General features: G+C 42.4%; 1 protein-coding gene across 6 annotated transcripts in view; it reads right to left on the bottom strand.

The window, feature by feature from the left end:
* Window positions 1–137: 137 nt before the first annotated feature.
* Window positions 138–22,595, bottom strand: part of LOC110523253 (ral guanine nucleotide dissociation stimulator) — an 81,690-nt gene continuing 59,232 nt past the window's right edge. For 3 of the 6 annotated variants that reach the window (XM_036976848.2, XM_090233771.1, XM_036976845.2), the window contains exons 8-17: window positions 20,683–20,760; window positions 13,770–13,856; window positions 13,625–13,657; window positions 13,397–13,518; window positions 13,120–13,212; window positions 12,682–12,907; window positions 12,301–12,375; window positions 5,648–5,905; window positions 5,412–5,526; window positions 138–5,088 (exon numbers count right to left, since the gene is read on the bottom strand). In XM_036976848.2, the coding sequence (XP_036832743.1) occupies window positions 4,913–5,088; window positions 5,412–5,526; window positions 5,648–5,905; window positions 12,301–12,375; window positions 12,682–12,907; window positions 13,120–13,212; window positions 13,397–13,518; window positions 13,625–13,657; window positions 13,770–13,856; window positions 20,683–20,760 (1,263 nt within the window). In that variant the 3' untranslated portion in view covers window positions 138–4,912. The remainder of the gene's footprint in view (window positions 5,089–5,411; window positions 5,527–5,647; window positions 5,906–12,300; window positions 12,376–12,681; window positions 12,908–13,119; window positions 13,213–13,396; window positions 13,519–13,624; window positions 13,658–13,769; window positions 13,857–20,682; window positions 20,761–22,595) is intronic. The other 3 variants (XM_090233773.1, XM_090233772.1, XM_036976846.2) reach the window with 1 other exon arrangement.

The raw sequence follows: 22,595 nt of genomic DNA, 5'->3' as shown, positions 1-22,595 counted from the left end.
TGTCTGGCACTGTACTGGAGGAATGCGAGCTGTACTGGAGTTGCTAGCTAATTTGTCCTGGGATATAAAAATTTAGTTGATATTTTACCCGAAATGCACAAGGTCCTCTACTCCGCCAGCGAAGACATATGCAAATGTTTTGACACACAGTAAGTTTTTATTAGGTGTTTTTTCTCCAACATTAAACACAATAAGGGGGAAAGCAATATCAAAACTGACCATTATACAAAAACGACAGAGGATTGATGTAAAGCAACCAAAGTCAACGGGATATGGAGACAAGTTGATCCACAAATACTGTGGTATAAACTTCGCATATATATTTATATTTACATATATATTAATTTGTAATTGCATGGGAAAAGAAACAATGTACAATGCTACAAAAAATTATTTACAAGTTAATAAATAAAGCCAGCAAACACAAAGCAGGAAAATGAAGAAAATAATCTAAAGTACAAAGGACATTGAGTCTTTTAATATACAAAAAATACAAAAAGAACATAGAAAAAACATTGAACAGGTAATCGTTAGAAAGTTCAGAGCCTTTGACAGTGACGGAGAGCGATGGCACAAAGGTTTTAAGGATGATCATTGTGAGAGGCAAGGTGACATATTCCTGATCAATCTGGGTTTCTGAGAGGGACTAACTTAGAGGGAGAGGTGCAGTCTTTGGCCCTTCATTTACAATAGACACAGAAGAGTGTGTGTGTGTGTGTCACTTACACACACAGACTAGCATTTGTGAAACCTGAAATGCTGACATCTTTTTGTCAGATCCCCCTCTCCAACCTCTGATATATACACTGTGTGTACAAAATATTAAGAACACCTGCTCTTTCCATGACAGACTGACCTTGTGAATCCAGTTGAAAGCTCCACTTCAAATCAGTGTAGATGAAGGGGAGGAGACAGGTTAAAGAAGCATTTTTAAGCATTGACACAATTGAGACATTTATTGTTTATGTGTGCCAGTCAGAGGGTGAATGGGCAAGACAAAATATTTAAGTGCCTTTGAACAGGGTATGGTAGTATGTGCCAGGTGCATCGGTTTGAGTGTGTCAAAAAACTGCAACGCTGTTGGGTTTTTCAAGCTCAACAGTCTCCTGTGTGTATAAAGAATGGTCCACCACCAGAAGGACATCCAGCCAACTTGAAACTGTGACAAACATTGTAGTCAACATGGGCCAGCATCCCTGTGGAACGCTTTCAACACCTTGTAGAGTCCATGCCCCAACGAATTGAGGCTGTTCTGAGGGCAAAAGGGGGGGTGCAACTCAGTATTAGGTAAGTGTTCCTACTGTTGTGTACACTCAGTGTAGATAGGCTGGGTAGCTGGGGAGGGCACAAAGACATTAGCAAAAAATAAAGATAAGCACACATTCCGGGATGAACGCTTACTGACATTAACTGGAAACTTAAGTGTAAATCTCCCATTGACACAAATGCATGATTTTTCACTAAAGTTTAAGGATCTCCAGTTAAAGAATCCATCTCTCACTCATTGATCAACCACAAAAAGTATTTAACTGCAGATCCAGGTTCAGCTTTCCCAACACAAATCCTAATCTTGTTCATAGGATGTAGAAATAGACACTGACCTTGAATCAGGGCTTAGGGGCAACTTCCATCAACACCACTAATATGAAGTCCAGCAAATCACATGTAATCACAGTAGACTACCGGACCCCAACATCCACAAACATACAGCGTCCTTTTCAACACCACCACCAACCAGCACACTTGAAAGCATGAAAATCACTTATATTATACTGCCGTAATGCATTCATAATGCAGTACTAACATGCGATAAATATGACCACCCATGTTTCTGATAACTGACATGTGAAACACGATCATCATAGCACATGAAACCATTTCCATGGCTTTACTGTTAGGCACATCAAGCGTTTGTTGTGAAATGTAGTCTGACGACTGCTGTGGCGTGTTATAGGATTTATGTGGCATTTGACATACCCTTTTTTACTGTACTGAGCTGAGCCAAGCTGTACTGCGTTGGCCTGGTTACGTACCATGTCAAAAGAAAATATCAGATCGAGCCAGCACACTACGGTTCAGGTTAGCACAATAGTGTAAAAAGGCTATAAAAGTGAAGTATAGCCAGTTTAGATGTGCCCTCTGATAGAGATGCAATCCCATGTCCCTATTAGAACATTTACTGTCTTGCACATGACACATTGAGTACGGTTACATGCACATTAATAATTTGATGTTAAACTGATTATGGCAGAAGGCTGAATATGGCATTAGTCATGTAAACACCTTACTCTGCTTATCTTAAATCGGCATACGGTCATATTCAAAGTAAGCATACGCCAATTAAAACACCTGATTTTCTGAGCCATCTTTCAACATTTTAGGACATGTAAATGCTTTAATCAGTTTTAGCGATGTGTTTGTTCTGTGTGTGTGTGTGTGTGTGTGTGTGTGTGTGTGTGTGTGTGTGTGTGTGTGTGTGTGTGTGTGTGTGTGTGTGTTAGCGCAAGCAGGGCGAGCTTCCTTCTTTTACACGAGTGAAGTGAGTTAGGAAAAACTTAAAGTACACATCTTAGAAGTCGTTTTCACATAAACGTTGTATGTCCGAACTCAGAATCAACTATGCTTCTCAAATAGCATGGTCGCTGTGGTAGAACGTTTATTTTGATTGCCGATATTCTGCATTCATCAAAGTCCCACCAGGTTGTCTGATTTCAGATGGCTCCATGTAAACACAATTATGAGGGAAATCATTTATTCTCGCAAAGCATGTAAACGTTTTAATCAAACTATTATATTAATTTGACTATAATTGTATTATTGTGTGCATGTAACCGTACTCAGTGTGACACGGTCACAGTCAAAAAGTCACTAGTTGCAGAAAACTCTTTGAGCAAAGGCTTGAGTTTTAACACTGTAATCCACAACACTACTGTCATGGCTGCTGTTAAATAGGGATATTAGGTTTGATCCAAAGTGCTGCAATACTGTAGGAAATGGATAGACATGGGGTACTACAAACCAAGGACTCATCTCATACAGAAAGAATCACAACTTCTGAACCTCTCAACAGCAGGCAAACTCACTCCCTCCACTTCAAATCTCAATGCTCCCGAAACCACCTCATACTTCATCATAGTCCACCGGTCTTTGGCACACGTGGAGTTGACAATGTTTTAGTTGAGTTGTACTTTCTCTTCCTCTTTTTCATTTATCTGCTGAATTAACTGAATTGAACTGAAGTTGACATCCAACCCTGGTACACAAGGATGAAAGGCCTTGTGATGAAAGGAAGGGAGCAAACAAAAGGGACAGTCCTTTCATTCTCGTTTCTTCTTCTTTACACTATAGGGAACAAAAAGACTGGACATTTAAAAACCACGCTTCGTTTCACAATACAACATACATCTCTCTCTCCGAGTGCTATAGTACTTTCCACACACGCACTTCTAGTTAAAAGGGAGCACAGTGTCCTTTTACATACATTTCTCTCCTCCTGCAAGTCATTGACAAGAGGGTCTAACACACATTGGGGTCCATCAAATGGCTCAAAGCTAACTTTCTTGATGATCTGAGGGAGTGGTCACCATGCCAACAACAGCCATTTTGTGCCATTCGGCTCACATGTAGGCAGTTCTACTCTCTAAGGCATTGCCAATCGAGGAGAAGCCATTTAGTGCCATCGTGTTTGAGCCGCAATGGCCGCCTGACATTGTGCATTTCAGGTCACCATAATGTACTCTAACTGGCCACATCGCTTTTTTTGGCTTCCCAGAAATGCACCCATTAAAACAAATACTGAACCAAAATGGATGCTGGATGCCTCAGTTGCACTATTTCCATGAACCATCATCATTGAGCCCTCATGGCTGCCTACTCCTTCATGTCAGGAGAGAGCCTCTCTCTCAAACTCTAGTGTGAAACTGAACGACATCAGGCATGAAATAAAAGGGGAGGGAGGGAGGGAGCGGGCTGGCTGTAGCATTTCATTGTCTGTTAGCACCACTTGGAGAAATAAGACGCAATGCACAAATGCAGAGTGCCGCCGCATCAAAGCAGTGACAAAATGAGCTATTATTGAATGTTTGTAGTAATAATAATGCCCTATTTGTGTGAATAGTGTTAGTTTAACAAACTGGACATGTTCCCATTAGCAGTGAGGAGTTAAAAGGAGTAAAGTTTCTGATGATTGGTTAACAACCCAATGTATCTATCCAGTAGGGGCCTTTCTCTCCCAAAATCCTTTTAGTGGTTCGTTGGAACGCGTTTCCCTCCGCTAGCTGGCAGTACTGAGCATCTGTCCATCTGTCTCAGTCCGCGTGTCGCGGAACATCGAAGAAACAGACGCAGTTGATGGTAGTCTAGAAAGGAGTGTAAAAAAATAGTACCTGAACCTTTGCTGAGGGAGAGGTCTGTAGAAACTAGAGGGAGTGTAACTCCTTTAGAGGGGAGGAATTCATTTTCCTACGCACCTAGATGACATAGTTATATTTTTACTTGGGTTTTCCCCTCTCGATTAGGGCATCCACAGAGAGCTGTGAAGCTAACAGGAAGTGATGTGGACTCACAGGAAGTGACCTGAACATGGGTTGTAGCCTGGTTAGGAAACACCTGGGAGAGGGGTCAGATGTGGGTAAGCATACACAGCATCCACACAGAGTCACTACTTCCACAAGGACAGTCACCTGCCTCGCAAAATGGAGTTGAGTGCAAGTTCATTGGCCAATAGGGATTTCCATTCCATTCAGCTTTATTAGTCCTCTGAGGCTTTCACGCTCAGATGCTGAACACAGCCTAGCTGGCAACAGGTCCCTCTACCATGGCACAGCAGGGGTGGCACTCAAAGATGGCACCCAGAAAGCCCAGCAGGAAGCAGGGAGGTGGGTGAGGGTTTCTGGTGACATGGCATTACCCCTCAGAAGATGCCCTTTGCGATTTTCAGGCCTTTCTGCTTCATTCGCGGCAGGGTGGAGCTGGCCACGTGCTTGGTCCGGCCCACCTTGGGGAAGCCGCGTTTCTTCAGGACAAAGTCGTAGTTGGCCGAAGAGTTCATGGCATAGAAAACGTTGGCATTGTCTGGAATCTTCAGCTCTGTGGAGGGGGGGGGGGGGGGGGGGGGGGGGGGGGTGCAAAAGAAACATTGGCATGGTTAAAAGGCACATTGAAACAACAGGCAAGAGAGAATGTCAAAATCTGTTAGAGAAGATGGAAGGAGAGATTGTTAGACAAGGCGTATGCAGGTATTTATAAAAATGACAGTGACCAGAGATACGAACAGGTCCAGAATGGAGGGTGTGGGGAAAACTGAAATGTTTGTAAGTGTGAAATGTAGTTCAAAATGCATGAACGTTGAGGTTTGTATCTTTCAGGTTCTACTATAAGTCCTGAGTGAACGTGACAAACAGCTGACTGACCTTTCTCCTCAGAGATCTTCTGCAGCAGTTCGTAATCCTCCGCTCTCTCCCGGTCCAGGTTGTGTTTCACCATGGCCTTCCTGACCACCGCCGGCGTCTTGTCCTGACTGGTCACCTGGAGATCATGTGATGACCACAAGAAATTTGACTCAACCAGACCTCACAACCACTAAACACATTGGCAGGGAAATTCTCTTTTCTAATCTATCATATTCAAAACGAACGCAGCAGCTCACCAGGATGCTCTTGTACATGTTGCCGTTGTCTACGTCCAGGCTGACCCGGATGATGCAGCAGTCATCCACCTGCTGGTTGTAGAGGGGCAGTGACAGCGACGAGTAGCTGGACACGCCCGACACGGAGCGCTTGTGTGAGCGGGAGCCCGCACCCGCCACAGGCGTGGAGGACATGGAGGAGGAGGAGGCGCTACTGGAGCCCGAGCCAGAGCCCAGACCAGAGGCATCCAAGGAGGACAGAGAGGTAGACTCCCAGAACTGGAGAGAGACAGAGAGAGAAGGGGGGTAGGCACAGGTTAGATTACAGTGCCACTTAAGAATATTGAGATGCAATCAAGTTAAGCAATGCATATTAAACATGATCATTTAACATGACTGGGATCTATTGAATGAATTCCAATGAATTAAGACAAATACTTGGGAACACTGAAATTGAGGCTGGTCTTTTTTTCTCTAATGGGATCCCCAAGAGTGCCTGCAACTAACATGACATGCACATAAAATGTAGAAAACACAATGAAATATGTGGACAGAAGAATGTGCAACCAGGTGATCTGTTACTATGGATAGAAGGTGAACTGTTACTTCTACTGAGTAGTATGGATACAAGGTGAACTGTTACTTCTACTGAGTAGTATGGATACAAGGTGAACTGTTACTATGGATACAAGGTGAACTGTTACTATGGATACAAGGTGAACTGTTACTTCTACTGAGTAGTATGGATACAAGGTGAACTGTTACTATGGATACAAGGTGATCTGTTACTATGGATACAAGGTGATCTGTTACTATGGATACAAGGTGAACTGTTACTTCTACTGAGTAGTATGGATACACGGTGAACTGTTACTTCTACTGACTAGTATGGATACAATATGAACTGTTACTATGGATACAAGGTGAACTGTTACTTCTACTGAGTAGTATGGATACAAGGTGAACTGTTACTTCTACTGAGTAGTATGGATTCAAGGTGAACTGTTACTATGGATACAAGGTGAACTGTTACTATGGATAGAAGGTGAACTGTTACTTCTACTGAGTAGTATGGATACAAGGTGAACTGTTACTATGGATACAAGGTGATCTGTTACTATGGATACAAGGTGAACTGTTACTTCTACTGAGTAGTATGGATACAAGGTGAACTGTTACTATGGATACAAGGTGAACTGTTACTTCTACTGAGTAGTATGGATACAAGATGAACTGTTACTATGGATACAAGGTGAACTGTTACTATGGATAGAAGGTGAACTGTTACTTCTACTGAGTAGTATGGATACAAGGTGAACTGTTACTTCTACTGAGTAGTATGGATACAAGGTGAACTGTTACTATGGATACAAGGTGAACTGTTACTTCTACTGAGTAGTATGGATACAAGGTGAACTGTTACTTCTATTGAGTAGTATGGATACAAGGTGAACTGTTACTTCTACTGAGTAGTATGGATACAAGGTGAACTGTTACTATGGATACAAGGTGAACTGTTACTTCTACTGAGTAGTATGGATACAAGGTGAACGGTTACTTCTACTGAGTAGTATGGATACAAGGTGAACGGTTACTTCTACTGAGTAGTATGGATACAAGGTGAACGGTTACTTCTACTGAGTAGTATGGATACAAGATGAACTGTTACTTCTACTGAGTAGTATGTATACAAGGTGAACTGTTACTATGGATACAAGATTAACTGTTACTATGGATACAAGGTGAACTGTTACTTCTACTGAGTAGTATGGATACAAGGTGAACTGTTACTATGGATACAAGGTGAACTGTTACTTCTACTGAGTAGTATGGATACAAGGTGAACGGTTACTTCTACTGAGTAGTATGGATACAAGGTGAACTGTTACTATGGATACAAGGTGAACTGTTACTTCTACTGAGTAGTATGGATACAAGGTGAACGGTTACTTATACTGAGTAGTATGGATACAAGATGAACTGTTACTTCTACTGAGTAGTATGGATACAAGGTGAACTGTTACTATGGATACAAGATGAACTGTTACTTCTACTGAGTAGTATGGATACAAGGTGAACGGTTACTTCTACTGAGTAGTATGGATACAAGATGAACGGTTACTTCTTCTGAGTAGTATGGATACAAGGTGAACTGTTACTATGGATACAAGATGAACTGTTACTTCTACTGAGTAGTATGGATACAAGGTGAACTGTTACTATGGATACAAGATGAACTGTTACTTCTACTGAGTAGTATGGATACAAGGTGAACGGTTACTTCTACTGAGTAGTATGGATACAAGATGAACGGTTACTTATACTGAGTAGTATGGATACAAGATGAACGGTTACTTCTACTGAGTAGTATGGATACAAGGTGAACTGTTACTATGGATACAAGGTGAACGGTTACTTCTACTGAGTAGTATGGATACAAGGTGAACGGTTACTTATACTGAGTAGTATGGATACAAGATGAACTGTTACTTCTACTGAGTAGTATGGATACAAGGTGAACTGTTACTATGGATACAAGATTAACTGTTACTTCTACTGAGTAGTATGGATACAAGGTGAACTGTTACTATGGATACAAGGTGAACTGTCACTTCTACTGAGTAGTATGGATACAAGGTGAACTGTTACTATGGATACAAGATGAACTGTTACTTCTACTGAGTAGTATGGATACAAGGTGAACGGTTACTTATACTGAGTAGTATGGATACAAGGTGAACTGTTACTATGGATACAAGGTGAACTGTCACTTCTACTGAGTAGTATGGATACAAGGTGAACTGTTACTATGGATACAAGATGAACTGTTACTTCTACTGAGTAGTATGGATACAAGGTGAACGGTTACTTATACTGAGTAGTATGGATACAAGGTGAACTGTTACTATGGATACAAGGTGAACTGTCACTTCTACTGAGTAGTATGGATACAAGGTGAACGGTTACTTCTACTGAGTAGTATGGATACAAGATGAACGGTTACTTCTTCTGAGTAGTATGGATACAAGATGAACTGTTACTATGGATACAAGGTGAACTGTTACTTCTACTGAGTAGTATGGATACAAGGTGAACGGTTACTTCTACTGAGTAGTATGGATACAAGGTGAACTGTTACTATGGATACAAGGTGAACTGTTACTATGGATAGAAGGTGAACTGTTACTTCTACTGAGTAGTATGGATACAAGGTGAACTGTTACTATGGATACAAGGTGATCTGTTACTATGGATACAAGGTGAACTGTTACTTCTACTGAGTAGTATGGATACAAGGTGAACTGTTACTATGGATACAAGGTGAACTGTTACTTCTACTGAGTAGTATGGATACAAGATGAACTGTTACTATGGATACAAGGTGAACTGTTACTATGGATAGAAGGTGAACTGTTACTTCTACTGAGTAGTATGGATACAAGGTGAACTGTTACTTCTACTGAGTAGTATGGATACAAGGTGAACTGTTACTATGGATACAAGGTGAACTGTTACTTCTACTGAGTAGTATGGATACAAGGTGAACTGTTACTTCTATTGAGTAGTATGGATACAAGGTGAACTGTTACTTCTACTGAGTAGTATGGATACAAGGTGAACTGTTACTATGGATACAAGGTGAACTGTTACTTCTACTGAGTAGTATGGATACAAGGTGAACGGTTACTTCTACTGAGTAGTATGGATACAAGGTGAACGGTTACTTCTACTGAGTAGTATGGATACAAGGTGAACGGTTACTTCTACTGAGTAGTATGGATACAAGATGAACTGTTACTTCTACTGAGTAGTATGTATACAAGGTGAACTGTTACTATGGATACAAGATTAACTGTTACTATGGATACAAGGTGAACTGTTACTTCTACTGAGTAGTATGGATACAAGGTGAACTGTTACTATGGATACAAGGTGAACTGTTACTTCTACTGAGTAGTATGGATACAAGGTGAACGGTTACTTCTACTGAGTAGTATGGATACAAGGTGAACTGTTACTATGGATACAAGGTGAACTGTTACTTCTACTGAGTAGTATGGATACAAGGTGAACGGTTACTTATACTGAGTAGTATGGATACAAGATGAACTGTTACTTCTACTGAGTAGTATGGATACAAGGTGAACTGTTACTATGGATACAAGATGAACTGTTACTTCTACTGAGTAGTATGGATACAAGGTGAACGGTTACTTCTACTGAGTAGTATGGATACAAGATGAACGGTTACTTCTTCTGAGTAGTATGGATACAAGGTGAACTGTTACTATGGATACAAGATGAACTGTTACTTCTACTGAGTAGTATGGATACAAGGTGAACTGTTACTATGGATACAAGATGAACTGTTACTTCTACTGAGTAGTATGGATACAAGGTGAACGGTTACTTCTACTGAGTAGTATGGATACAAGATGAACGGTTACTTATACTGAGTAGTATGGATACAAGATGAACGGTTACTTCTACTGAGTAGTATGGATACAAGGTGAACTGTTACTATGGATACAAGGTGAACGGTTACTTCTACTGAGTAGTATGGATACAAGGTGAACGGTTACTTATACTGAGTAGTATGGATACAAGATGAACTGTTACTTCTACTGAGTAGTATGGATACAAGGTGAACTGTTACTATGGATACAAGATTAACTGTTACTTCTACTGAGTAGTATGGATACAAGGTGAACTGTTACTATGGATACAAGGTGAACTGTCACTTCTACTGAGTAGTATGGATACAAGGTGAACTGTTACTATGGATACAAGATGAACTGTTACTTCTACTGAGTAGTATGGATACAAGGTGAACGGTTACTTATACTGAGTAGTATGGATACAAGGTGAACTGTTACTATGGATACAAGGTGAACTGTCACTTCTACTGAGTAGTATGGATACAAGGTGAACTGTTACTATGGATACAAGATGAACTGTTACTTCTACTGAGTAGTATGGATACAAGGTGAACGGTTACTTATACTGAGTAGTATGGATACAAGGTGAACTGTTACTATGGATACAAGGTGAACTGTCACTTCTACTGAGTAGTATGGATACAAGGTGAACGGTTACTTCTACTGAGTAGTATGGATACAAGATGAACGGTTACTTCTTCTGAGTAGTATGGATACAAGATGAACTGTTACTATGGATACAAGGTGAACTGTTACTTCTACTGAGTAGTATGGATACAAGGTGAACTGTTACTATGGATACAAGGTGAACTGTCACTTCTACTGAGTAGTATGGATACAAGGTGAACTGTTACTATGGATACAAGATGAACTGTTACTTCTACTGAGTAGTATGGATACAAGGTGAACGGTTACTTATACTGAGTAGTATGGATACAAGATGAACTGTTACTTATACTGAGTAGTATGGATACAAGGTGAACTGTCACTTCTACTGAGTAGTATGGATACAAGGTGAACGGTTACTTCTACTGAGTAGTATGGATACAAGATGAACGGTTACTTCTTCTGAGTAGTATGGATACAAGATGAACTGTTACTATGGATACAAGGTGAACTGTTACTTCTACTGAGTAGTATGGATACAAGGTGAACGGTTACTTCTACTGAGTAGTATGGATACAAGGTGAACTGTTACTATGGATACAAGGTGAACTGTTACTTCTACTGAGTAGTATGGATACAAGGTGAACGGTTACTTCTACTGAGTAGTATGGATACAAGGTGAACTGTTACTATGGATACAAGGTGAACTGTTACTTCTACTGAGTAGTATGGATACAAGGTGAACTGTTACTATGGATACAAGATTAACTGTTACTTCTACTGAGTAGTATGGATACAAGGTGAACTGTTACTATGGATACAAGGTGAACTGTCACTTCTACTGAGTAGTATGGATACAAGGTGAACTGTTACTATGGATACAAGATGAACTGTTACTTCTACTGAGTAGTATGGATACAAGGTGAACGGTTACTTATACTGAGTAGTATGGATACAAGATGAACTGTTACTTATACTGAGTAGTATGGATACAAGGTGAACTGTTACTATGGATACAAGGTGAACTGTCACTTCTACTGAGTAGTATGAATACAAGGTGAACGGTTACTTCTACTGAGTAGTATGGATACAAGATGAACGGTTACTTCTTCTGAGTAGTATGGATACAAGATGAACTGTTACTTCTACTGAGTAGTATGGATACAAGATGAACTGTTACTTCTTCTGAGTAGTATGGATACAAGGTGAACTGTTACTATGGATACAAGGTGAACTGTTACTTCTACTGAGTAGTATGGATACAAGGTGAACGGTTACTTCTACTGAGTAGTATGGATACAAGGTGAACTGTTACTATGGATACAAGGTGAACTGTTACTTCTACTGAGTAGTATGGATACAAGGTGAACTGTTACTATGGATACAAGATGAACTCTTCACCAAAGACACAACAAATAAAATCAGTCAAAACAAAAAAGGTCAAGGTGCAGCGGTGATCAAATCACATGAATAAATCAACACCTGCACACATTCGGAAACTACTCAACACACACACACACACACACACACACACACACACACACACACACACACACACACACCGTTCTCGCCCATTCACAAAATGGCTACAGGGGTGATGTGATGGTGACAGTAAGTATTAAATAGTACCGTGGGTGCCAGGTCAGGCAAGGGGCCGCACTTCCCTAACGTGGAATTGGAATGTTTTACGGAAGGCGTGGAGGTCTACAGAAAAGGAATGAAGAGCTACAGTCACCAGTGGGCCTCACATGAGCTCTTTCTTGTGGGATGGAAGAGTTATACTATGCTAAGACAGTAGTATGGCTATAGTGATCATTCAGGTATCATGGTCTTTGACATCCCCATCACACATGGTGGGGCAACTTCCAGCTTACAGATGTCAACACACACTCGTAGTAATACATCCCTGTCCACTGACATGTCATCATTGTAAATAAGAATATATTCTTAATCGACTTTCCTGTATAAATGAAATAAATAGATATATAGAAGATCTCCTCTCTCTCACACCTTTCGCTCGTGGACATCGGGTGAGTCGGAGATGAAGCTGATATTGATCTCCTCCACATCGGAGCTGCTGGAGCCAGCGGAGGTGACGCTCAGGGAGTCCGCTCCATCACCCCCTCCACCTCCACCCGAGCCCCCCAGGCAGGGGGCGTAACGCAGCTGGTCAAAGGACTTGGAGTGGGAGCTGCCCGCACTGCTGCAGCCTGGCTCCGAGCTGGCAGGCTGGCGACTGAGAGAGGGAGTGAAGAAATGGGAGGGAGAGAGGGACGGAGAGAGACAGAGAGGGGAGAGATGGAAGAGAAAATGCAGGTTGAGAGCAAGAGTGGGAGAAAAGAAGAGGGTGAATAATGAGTTAAAACACATTGACACAAATAGACTGTAAATCATATATAGCACCTATTGAACAGAAATAACTGCCTGCAATAATATTTATTGACTTACTCGCTCCAGCGTTTGATGATTCCTGTGTTCTTCTTCTTGAGAGTGTTGGAGGCTGACTCTGACAATGGCTCGATCTCACATGACTGGCTGTAGCTGTGGGAAAAAACACACAAAGAAGAGCATGTGTTTGTGTGTTCCGGTCTTTCATTACTCCTCCTTTTTTTTCAAAGTCTCCCTCTCTTCCCCCCCTACTGTTCCTCACACCCACAACAATCTATTTCTGGTGCCGTGTGAAAATACTCTTTCATGTATTTGTAACATCTGTTCTCTCTCTTACCTCTCAGCCTCTGTGAGTTTGTCCACACCGGAGAACCACTCTCGGAAACGCTTGTTTAGGGTGAAGTTATAGTTGTTGCAGGCCAGCTGCAGAAGCTTGATCTGGGCAATCACCTCAAACTCCTATACAGCCAGAGGAAAGAAAATGATCAATATGCACTCACATCTTCATCATCATTGTAATCACCATAATCATCATCACACTTTCAATTCATATTGCATTTCTCACCTTCCTCCTCTTCTCAAAATTGATCAGCCCTCCCTGTAAACAAGAAAATATGTTATTCAGAACAGAAATTGGGTTGTGTGTAATTTTGAGGAAAGAGGGGATGTGTGAGTGTGTGTTTGTGTGAGTGTGTGTGTGTGCCACTCACGTCCAGGTAGTCCTTCATGGCTGTGTCCATCATGACTAGGTCTGTAAGGAAAGTGCCCAGGTAGGGAATGGTCCCCTGCATCACACTCTGAAATAAACAAACAGGCAGGCAGAGACTGGTGTTAGCGTGTGTTTCAAGTTTTAATGTCACATGCACAAGTACTGTGAAATCAAAACCCAACAATGCAATAATCAAGAACAATATATTACTAGGAAAAAAAAAAAATCACACGAGAAATAAGAATAAGACATTTGAAATACACAATAAAGTACCGGTAAGGAAGTAAACATACTATATACCGGAAATATTTCAAAAAGTCAGTTCCAATACCATATTTACATGTGCAGGGATACTGGAGTGGTGGAGGTAGATATATATAGGGGTAAGGTGACAGGGATACTGGAGTGACAGAGGTAGATATGTATATGGGTAAGGGGACAGGGATACTGGAGTGACAGAGGTAGATATGTATAGGGGTAAGGGGACAGGGATACTGGGGTGATGGAGGTAGATATGTACAGGGGTGACTAGGCAACTGGATAGAAGATAAACAGAGTAGCAGCAGCTTGCAGTTGAGTGGGTGTGTGCGGGTGTGTAGAGTCAGTATAAATGTATGTGCATATTATGTGTGCATGTTGGGGTCAGACCTGACACACCTCTTGCCGTGAGGCAGCAGAGAAAATAGTCTACGGCCTGGGTGGTTGGGGTCTTTGGCGATTTTCCGGGCCTTCTTTTCACACCGCCTGATATAGAGGTCCTGAATGGCAGGAAGCTCGTTCTCGGTGATGTACGTAGCGCCATGCGATCGAAGGCAGTGCTATTGCCATACCAAGTAGTGATGCAGTCAGTTAATATGCTCTCAATGGTACAGCTGTAGAACTTTTCAGGATTTGAGGGTCCGTGCCAAACCTTTTCATCCTCTTGAGTGGAAGAGGCGCAGTAGCTCCTTCTACACATGACTTTACGTGTGTGTTTGGACATTTGAAGTCTTTAGTGATTTGGACACGAGGAACTTGAAGCTGTCGACCTGCTCCACTGCCGCCCCGTCGATGTGGATTGGGGTGTGCTCACCCCCCCATTTCCTATAGTCCACGATCAGCTCCTTGGTCTTGCTGACGTTGAGGGAGAGGTTGTTGCTCTGGCACCACACTGATCTCCTCCCTGTAGGCTGACTCATTGTCGCCGGTGCTCAGGCCTACCACCGTCATGTCATCAGTGAACTTGATAATGGCGTTGAAGTCGTACACAGTCGTAGGTGAACAGGGAGTACAGGAGGGGACTCAGCACACACCCATGTGGGGCTCCTGTGTTAAGGGTCAGTGTGGTGGAGGTGATGTTGCCTACCCTTACCACCTGGAGTCGGCACGTCAAGTCCAGGATCCAGTTGCAGAGGTATGTGTTCAGACCCAGAGTCCTAAGCTTGGTGACGAGCTTGGAGGGGATAATGGTGTTAAACGCTGAGCTGTAGTCAATGAACAACATTCTCACATACAGTGCATTCGGAAAGTATTCAGACACCTTGACTTTTTCCACATTTTGTTACGTTACAGCTTTATTCTGAAATGTATTAAATAATTTTTCCCCCTCATCAAATCTACACACAATACCCCACAATGACAAAGTAAAAACAGGTTTTTAGAATTTGGGCAAATTTATAACATACAAAACAGAAATACCTTATTTACATAAGTATTCAGACCCTCTGCTATGAGACTCAAAATTGAGCTCAGGTGCATCCTGTTTCCATTGATCAACCTTGAGATGTTTCTACAGCTTGATTGGAGTCCATCTGTAGTAAATACAATCTACTGGACATGATATGGAAAGGAACACACCCATCTATATAAAGGTCCACAGTTGACAGTGCATGTCAGAGTTAAAACCAAGCCATGAGGTCGAAGGAAATGTCTGTAGATGTCCGAGACAGGATTGTGTCGAGGCACAGATCTGGGGAAGGGTACCAAAAAATGTCTGCAGCATTGAAGGTCCCCAAGAACATTCTTAAATGGAAAAAGTTTGGAACCACTAAGACTCTTCCTAGAGCTGGCCGCCCGGCCTAACTGAGCAATACGGGGTGAAGGGCCATGGTCAGGGAGGTGACAAAGAACCCGATGGTTACTCTGACAGAGCTCCTCTGTGGAGATGGGAGAAACTTCCAGAAGGACAACCATCTCTGCAGCACTCCAACAAGCAGGCCTTTATGGTAGAGTGGCCAGACAGAAGCCTCTCCTGAGTAAAAGGCACATGACAGCCCACTTGGAGTTTGCCAAAAGGCACCTAAAGGACTCTCAGACCATGAGAAACAAGATTCTCTGGTCTGATGAAAGATTGAACTCTTTGCCCTGAATGCCAAGCATCACATCTGAAGGAAACCTGGCACCATCCCTACAGTAAATCATGGTGGTGGCAGCATCATGCTGTGGGGATATTTTTCAGCAGCAGGGACTGGGAGACTAGTTAGAATCGAGGGAAAGATGAATGGAGCAAAGTACAGAGAGATGCTTGATGAAAACCTGCTCCAGAGCGATCAGGACCTCAGACTGGGGCGAAGGTTCACTTTCCAACAGGACAACGACCCTAAGCACACAGCCAAGACAACGCAGGTGTGGCTTCGGGACAAGTCTCTGAACATCCTTGAGTGGCCCAGCCAGAGCCCTGACTAGAACACAATCGAACATCTCTGGAGAGACCTGAAAATAGCTGTGCAGCAACGCTCCCCATCCAACCTGACAGAGCTTGAGAGGATCTGCAGAGAAGAATAGGAGAAACTTCCCAAATACAGGTGTGCCAAGCTTGTAGTGTCATACCCAAGAAGACTTGAGGCTGTAATCGCTGCCAAAGGTGCTACAACAAAGTACTGAGTAAAGGGGTTTGAATACTTATGTAAATGTGATATTTCCGGTTTTTATTTGTAATACATTTGCAGATTTAGATTTCTAAAAAAATGTTTTTGCTTTGTCATTATGTGGTATTGTGTGTAGATTGATGAGTGGGAAAAAACGATTTAAATCAATTTTAGAATAAGGATGACACGTGGAAAAAAAATCAAGGGTCTGAATACTTTCCGAATGCACTGTAGTTATTCCTCTTATCTAGGTGGGTGAGGGCAGTGTGGGGAGCAATTGAGATTGGGTCTAAGGGTCTGTTGGGGCAGTATGCAAAATGGAGTGGGTCTAGGGTAGCTGGAATGGTGGAGTTAATGTGTGCCATAACCAGCCTCTCAAAGCACTTCATTAGCACTTCACAGAAGTGAGTGCAACAGGGCGGTAATCATTGTGGCATGAATCCTTAAGAGATCTCAGTAGGCCATGTTAAAACATGGGGATTACATACTGGGACAAGGAGAGGTTGAAAATGACCGTGAAAATGCCTGCCAGCTGTTCTGCACATGCAGAGAACGTGCCCTGGAATACCGACGGGGCCCGCGGCCTTGCAGCTGTTGACCTGATTAAAGACCCTTCTCAAGTCGGCCTTGGAGAGCGAGATTAGTCCTCTGGGTTGGTGACAGCACTCGCACCCGGGTCGGTGACAGCACTCACACCCGGGTCGGTGACAGCACTCACACCCGGGTCGGTGACAGCACTCACACCCGGGTCGGTGACAGCACTCACACCCGGGTCGGTGACAGCACTCGCACCCGGATCGATGTCAAAGCGTACATAAAATGCATGGAGTTGGTCTGGTAGAGAGACATCGTTGGGCAGATCACGGTTGGGTCTTCCTTTGTAATCCGTAATGGACTGTAGCCCCTGACACATGCGGTTGGCGTCGGAGCCTGTGTAGTATGAATCCACCTTATTCCTATATTGTCTTTTTGCTCGTTTGAGGACTCTGTGGAGGTCATAGCGGTACTTCTTGTACTTATTCCTGTCCTCGGCCATAGCCTCAGGGTTGTCTACAATAGCTCTGTGTGCGGTAGCCTTGTCCTTTAGTTTAGTGCCAACCTTGGTGTTAATCCAGGACTTTTGGTTGGGGAAGCAGCGAACCCTCACGGTGGGTACAGCGTCACTGATGCATTTTCTAATTAAGCCGATGACGGAGGTGGTTAGCTTGTCGATGTTATGTGTGTGTGTGTGTGTGTGTGTGTGTGTGTATGTGTGTACGTGTGCATGCATGACTTTGCTAGTGATTAAATAAGGAGTAACATACATTTTTCATCAGGGGGAAAAAAGTATATGGAAATCAATAATTGAATATCTGCATCTCCCTCTGTGGACACTGCTTATATAAATGAGCTATCTACAGCTGGCTGCTGTTCCCAGTTTAATAAATGCGCAATTGTCATATGATTACATTGTAATTACAGTCAAATTAAGCTGTAAAGTTGCATATCACCACTAGAGTGAGCTGTGAGCATTTTGCGAGTCAGATTGATTCCCCAAACAACCACTAGAGGGCGGTGTGTCCCTTCTTATTCATTCTAATTCTATACACCACAGAGAGAACAATGACATGAATCCCCTTATTGTGAACAGCAAAATACTGCACCTCTAAGCTATTTTCATTAGAGGCATCCATGACAGCCATTTACTACAAAGTGGGTCAATTTCAAAGGGAGTGATTTTAAAGTGGAGCAGATGAGTGAGAGTGAAAGGGTGAGAGAGCATTGATCCATAAAATTTAGCAGACGCTCTTATCCAGAGAGACTTACAGGAGCAATTTGGGTTAAGAGCCTTGCTTGAAGGGCACAGACAGATTCTTCGCCTAGTCGGCTCAGGGATTCGAACCAGAAAACATGGCAATAGGAGCATGTGTGACTGTGTGTGTTTGAGTGAGCGTGTCAGCAGAGTTCAGTGAGGACAGAGGGACCGCTTGTTTTCTATTCTATGGCGTCTTGCCCGCTGGAACACTTCCTGACACGGCTTAAAAAAAACAATGACTCCAGCCTGTCTAATCTACAGGGCCAAGATGGGGGTGCTTGGACTACATCTGTCACCTCTCTCTCTCTCTTTCATTTATATCTTTCCCTCTTTGTCTCGCTGTCCCTCTTTCTGTCCCTCTAGCTATCCCTCACCAAACTAACTATCTTAAGATGAATGCACTGTCATCTCTCGCTCTTGTAAGGCTCTCTGGCTCTCACTCGGTCTTCATTTTTTGACCTCCCCTATACGGCCTCTGTCTGTCAGAACATTTCATCTCTCTTTCTGCTTTCTCTCTGCTTTTCATGTCATCTCTCTCTGCTTTCTCCCTGCTTTTCATGTCATCGCTCTCTGCTTTCTCCCTGCTTTTCATGTCATCTCTCTCTGCTTTTCATGTAATCTCTCTCTGCTTTCTCCCTGCTTTTCATGTCATCCATCTCTGCTTTCTCCCTGCTTTTCACGTCATCTCTCTCTCTCTCTCTCTCTCTCTGCTTTCTCCCTGCTTTTCATGTAATCTCTCTGCTTTTCATGCCATCCTCCATGTCATCTCTCTCTGCTTTTCATGTCATCTCTCTCTGCTTTTCATGCCATCCTCCATGTCATCTCTCTCAGCTTTTCATGTCATCTCTCTCTGCTTTTCATGCCATCCTCCATGTCATCTCTCTCTGCTTTTCATGTCATCTCTCTCTGCTTTTCATGTCATCTCTCTGCTTTTCATGCCATCCTCCATGTCATCTCTCTCTGCTTTTCATGTCATCTCTCTGCTTTTCATGCCATCCTCCATGTCATCTCTCTCTGCTTTTCATGTCATCTCTCTCTGCTTTTCATGTCATCTCTCTGCTTTTCATGCCATCCTCCATGTCATCTCTCTCTGCTTTTCATGTCATCTCTCTGCTTTTCATGCCATCCTCCATGTCATCTCTCTCTGCTTTTCATGCCATCCTCCATGTCATCCCTCTCTGCTTTTCATGCCATCCTCCATGTCATCTCTCTCTGCTTTTCATGCCATCCTCCATGTCATCTCTCTCTGCTTTTCATGCCATCCTCCATGTCATCTCTCTCTGCTTTTCATGCCATCCTCCATGTCATCTCTCTCTGCTTTTCATGTCATCCTCCATGTCATCTCTCTCTGCTTTTCATGTCATCCTCCATGTCATCTCTCTCTGCTTTTCATGCCATCCTCCATGTCATCTCTCTCTGCTTTTCATGCCATCCTCCATGTCATCTCTCTCTGCTTTTCATGCCATCCTCCATGTCATCTCTCTCTGCTTTTCATGCCATCCTCCATGTCATCTCTCTCTGCTTTTCATGCCATCCTCCATGTCATCTCTCTCTGCTTTTCATGCCATCCTCCATGTCATCTCTCTCTGCTTTTCATGTCATCCTCCATGTCATCTCTCTCTGCTTTTCATGCCATCCTCCATGTCATCTCTCTCTGCTTTTCATGCCATCCTCCATGTCATCTCTCTGCTTTTCATGCCATCCTCCATGTCATCTCTCTCTGCTTTTCATGTCATCCTCCATGTCATCTCTCTCTGCTTTTCATGCCATCCTCCATGTCATCTCTCTCTGCTTTTCATGCCATCCTCCATGTCATCTCTCTCTGCTTTTCATGCCATCCTCCATGTCATCTCTCTCTGCTTTTCATGTCATCCTCCATGTCATCTCTCTCTGCTTTTCATGCCATCCTCCATGTCATCTCTCTCTGCTTTTCATGCCATCCTCCATGTCATCTCTCTCTGCTTTTCATGCCATCCTCCATGTCATCTCTCTCTGCTTTTCATGCCATCCTCCATGTCATCTCTCTCTGCTTTTCATGCCATCCTCCATGTCATCTCTCTCTGCTTTTCATGCCATCCTCCATGTCATCTCTCTCTGCTTTTCATGCCATCCTCCATGTCATCTCTCTCTGCTTTTCATGCCATCCTCCATTTTTGTAAAAGCCACTTTTTTCTTCCTCTTCAATCTTTCTAGTATTTTGTCTCTCTCTAAGTCCACTCCATCTTACCCTCCCTCCCTCCTTTCTTATATTGCCTCTCTCTTAATGTCCTTACCAGGTCTCGGGGTTGCTGCTGTCTCTTCTGGGCTCGTTTGGGGTTTATTTCCAGGGTGGCGAATTTGGACGTGCCTTCCTAAACAGAAAAAATAACGGACAACATTCACAGTGAGATCTAAAGCCTAAGCCCCTATTTCAGCAATCAGATAACACTAGTTTCTGTTCAATTAAATGAAAGAATACCCACTTTTACCTGGAATGCGCACCGAGCTTATCATTTATCAAGCTATCAAATGGTGAACATACACTCTCCCCCATTCTACTGCAGAGTATCAGGCAGGGGAGATATATTCCCAAGTTGCACCCCCCCCAAACACACATAGCGGCCAACATCTAGATACCCTGACGTATGTATGTGTGTGTTTGTTCTGGAATTTGGGGAATGTCAGGGTTTGATGTCTATGTGTGTGTAAGTGGGCTTAGTTGCTATCTCCCCTACATAACACCTGCACAGTCTCACACCCCCACGCCCAAGTCAAGACCACCCACCAGAACAACCACCTTTATACGGTTCTGTTCTATACTGCTGTAATATTCTGTACTGTTCTATACTGCTATACTGTTCTGTACTGGTCTGTACTGTTCTATACTGCTGTACTGTTCTGTACTGTTCTATACTGCTGTACTATTCTGTACTGTTCTATACTGCTGTACTATTCTGTACTGTTCTATACTGTTCTGTACTGTTCTATACTGTTCTGTACTGTTCTATACTGCTATACTGTTCTGTTCTATACTGCTATACTGTTCTGTACTATACTGCTATACTGTTCTGTACTGTTCTATACTGCTATACTATTCTGTTCTATACTGCTATACTGTTCTGTTCTATACTGCTATACTGTTCTATACTGCTATACTGTTCTGTTCTATACTGCTACACTGTTCTATACTGCTATAATGTTCTGTTCTATACTGCTATACTGTTCTGTTCTATACTGCTATACTGTTCTGTACTATACTGCTATACTGTTCTGTACTGTTCTATACTGCTATACTGTTCTGTTCTATACTGCTATACTGTTCTGTACTGTTTTATACTGCTATACTGTTCTGTACTGTTCTATACTGCTATACTGTTCTGTTCTATACTGCTATACTGTTCTGTACTATACTGCTATACTGTTCTGTACTGTTCTATACTGCTATACTATTCTGTTCTATACTGCTATACTGTTCTGTTCTATACTGCTATACTGTTCTATACTGCTATACTGTTCTGTTCTATACTGCTATACTGTTCTGTTCTATACTGCTATACTGTTCTGTACTGTTCTATACTGCTATACTGTTCTGTACTGTTCTATACTGCTATACTGTTCTGTTCTATACTGCTATACTGTTCTGTACTATACTGCTATACTGTTCTGTACTGTTCTATACTGCTATACTATTCTGTTCTATACTGCTATACTGTTCTGTTCTATACTGCTATACTGTTCTATACTGTTCTGTTCTATACTGCTACACTGTTCTATACTGCTATAATGTTCTGTTCTATACTGCTATACTGTTCTGTTCTATACTGCTATACTGTTCTGTACTATACTGCTATACTGTTCTGTACTGTTCTATACTGCTATACTGTTCTGTTCTATACTGCTATACTGTTCTGTACTGTTCTATACTGCTATACTGTTCTGTACTGTTCTATACTGCTATACTGTTCTGTTCTATACTGCTATACTGTTCTGTACTATACTGCTATACTGTTCTGTACTGTTCTATACTGCTATACTATTCTGTTCTATACTGCTATACTGTTCTGTTCTATACTGCTATACTGTTCTATGCTGCTATACTGTTCTGTTCTATACTGCTACACTGTTCTATACTGCTATAATGTTCTGTTCTATACTGCTATACTGTTCTGTTCTATACTGCTATACTGTTCTGTACTGTCCTATACTG

The sequence above is a fragment of the Oncorhynchus mykiss genome, chromosome 5, assembly GCF_057628025.1.
Source record: "Oncorhynchus mykiss isolate SJ-2025 chromosome 5, ASM5762802v1, whole genome shotgun sequence".
In the NCBI taxonomy this organism is placed as follows: domain Eukaryota; kingdom Metazoa; phylum Chordata; class Actinopteri; order Salmoniformes; family Salmonidae; genus Oncorhynchus; species Oncorhynchus mykiss.
This window is presented reverse-complemented; position numbering and strand designations above follow the sequence as displayed.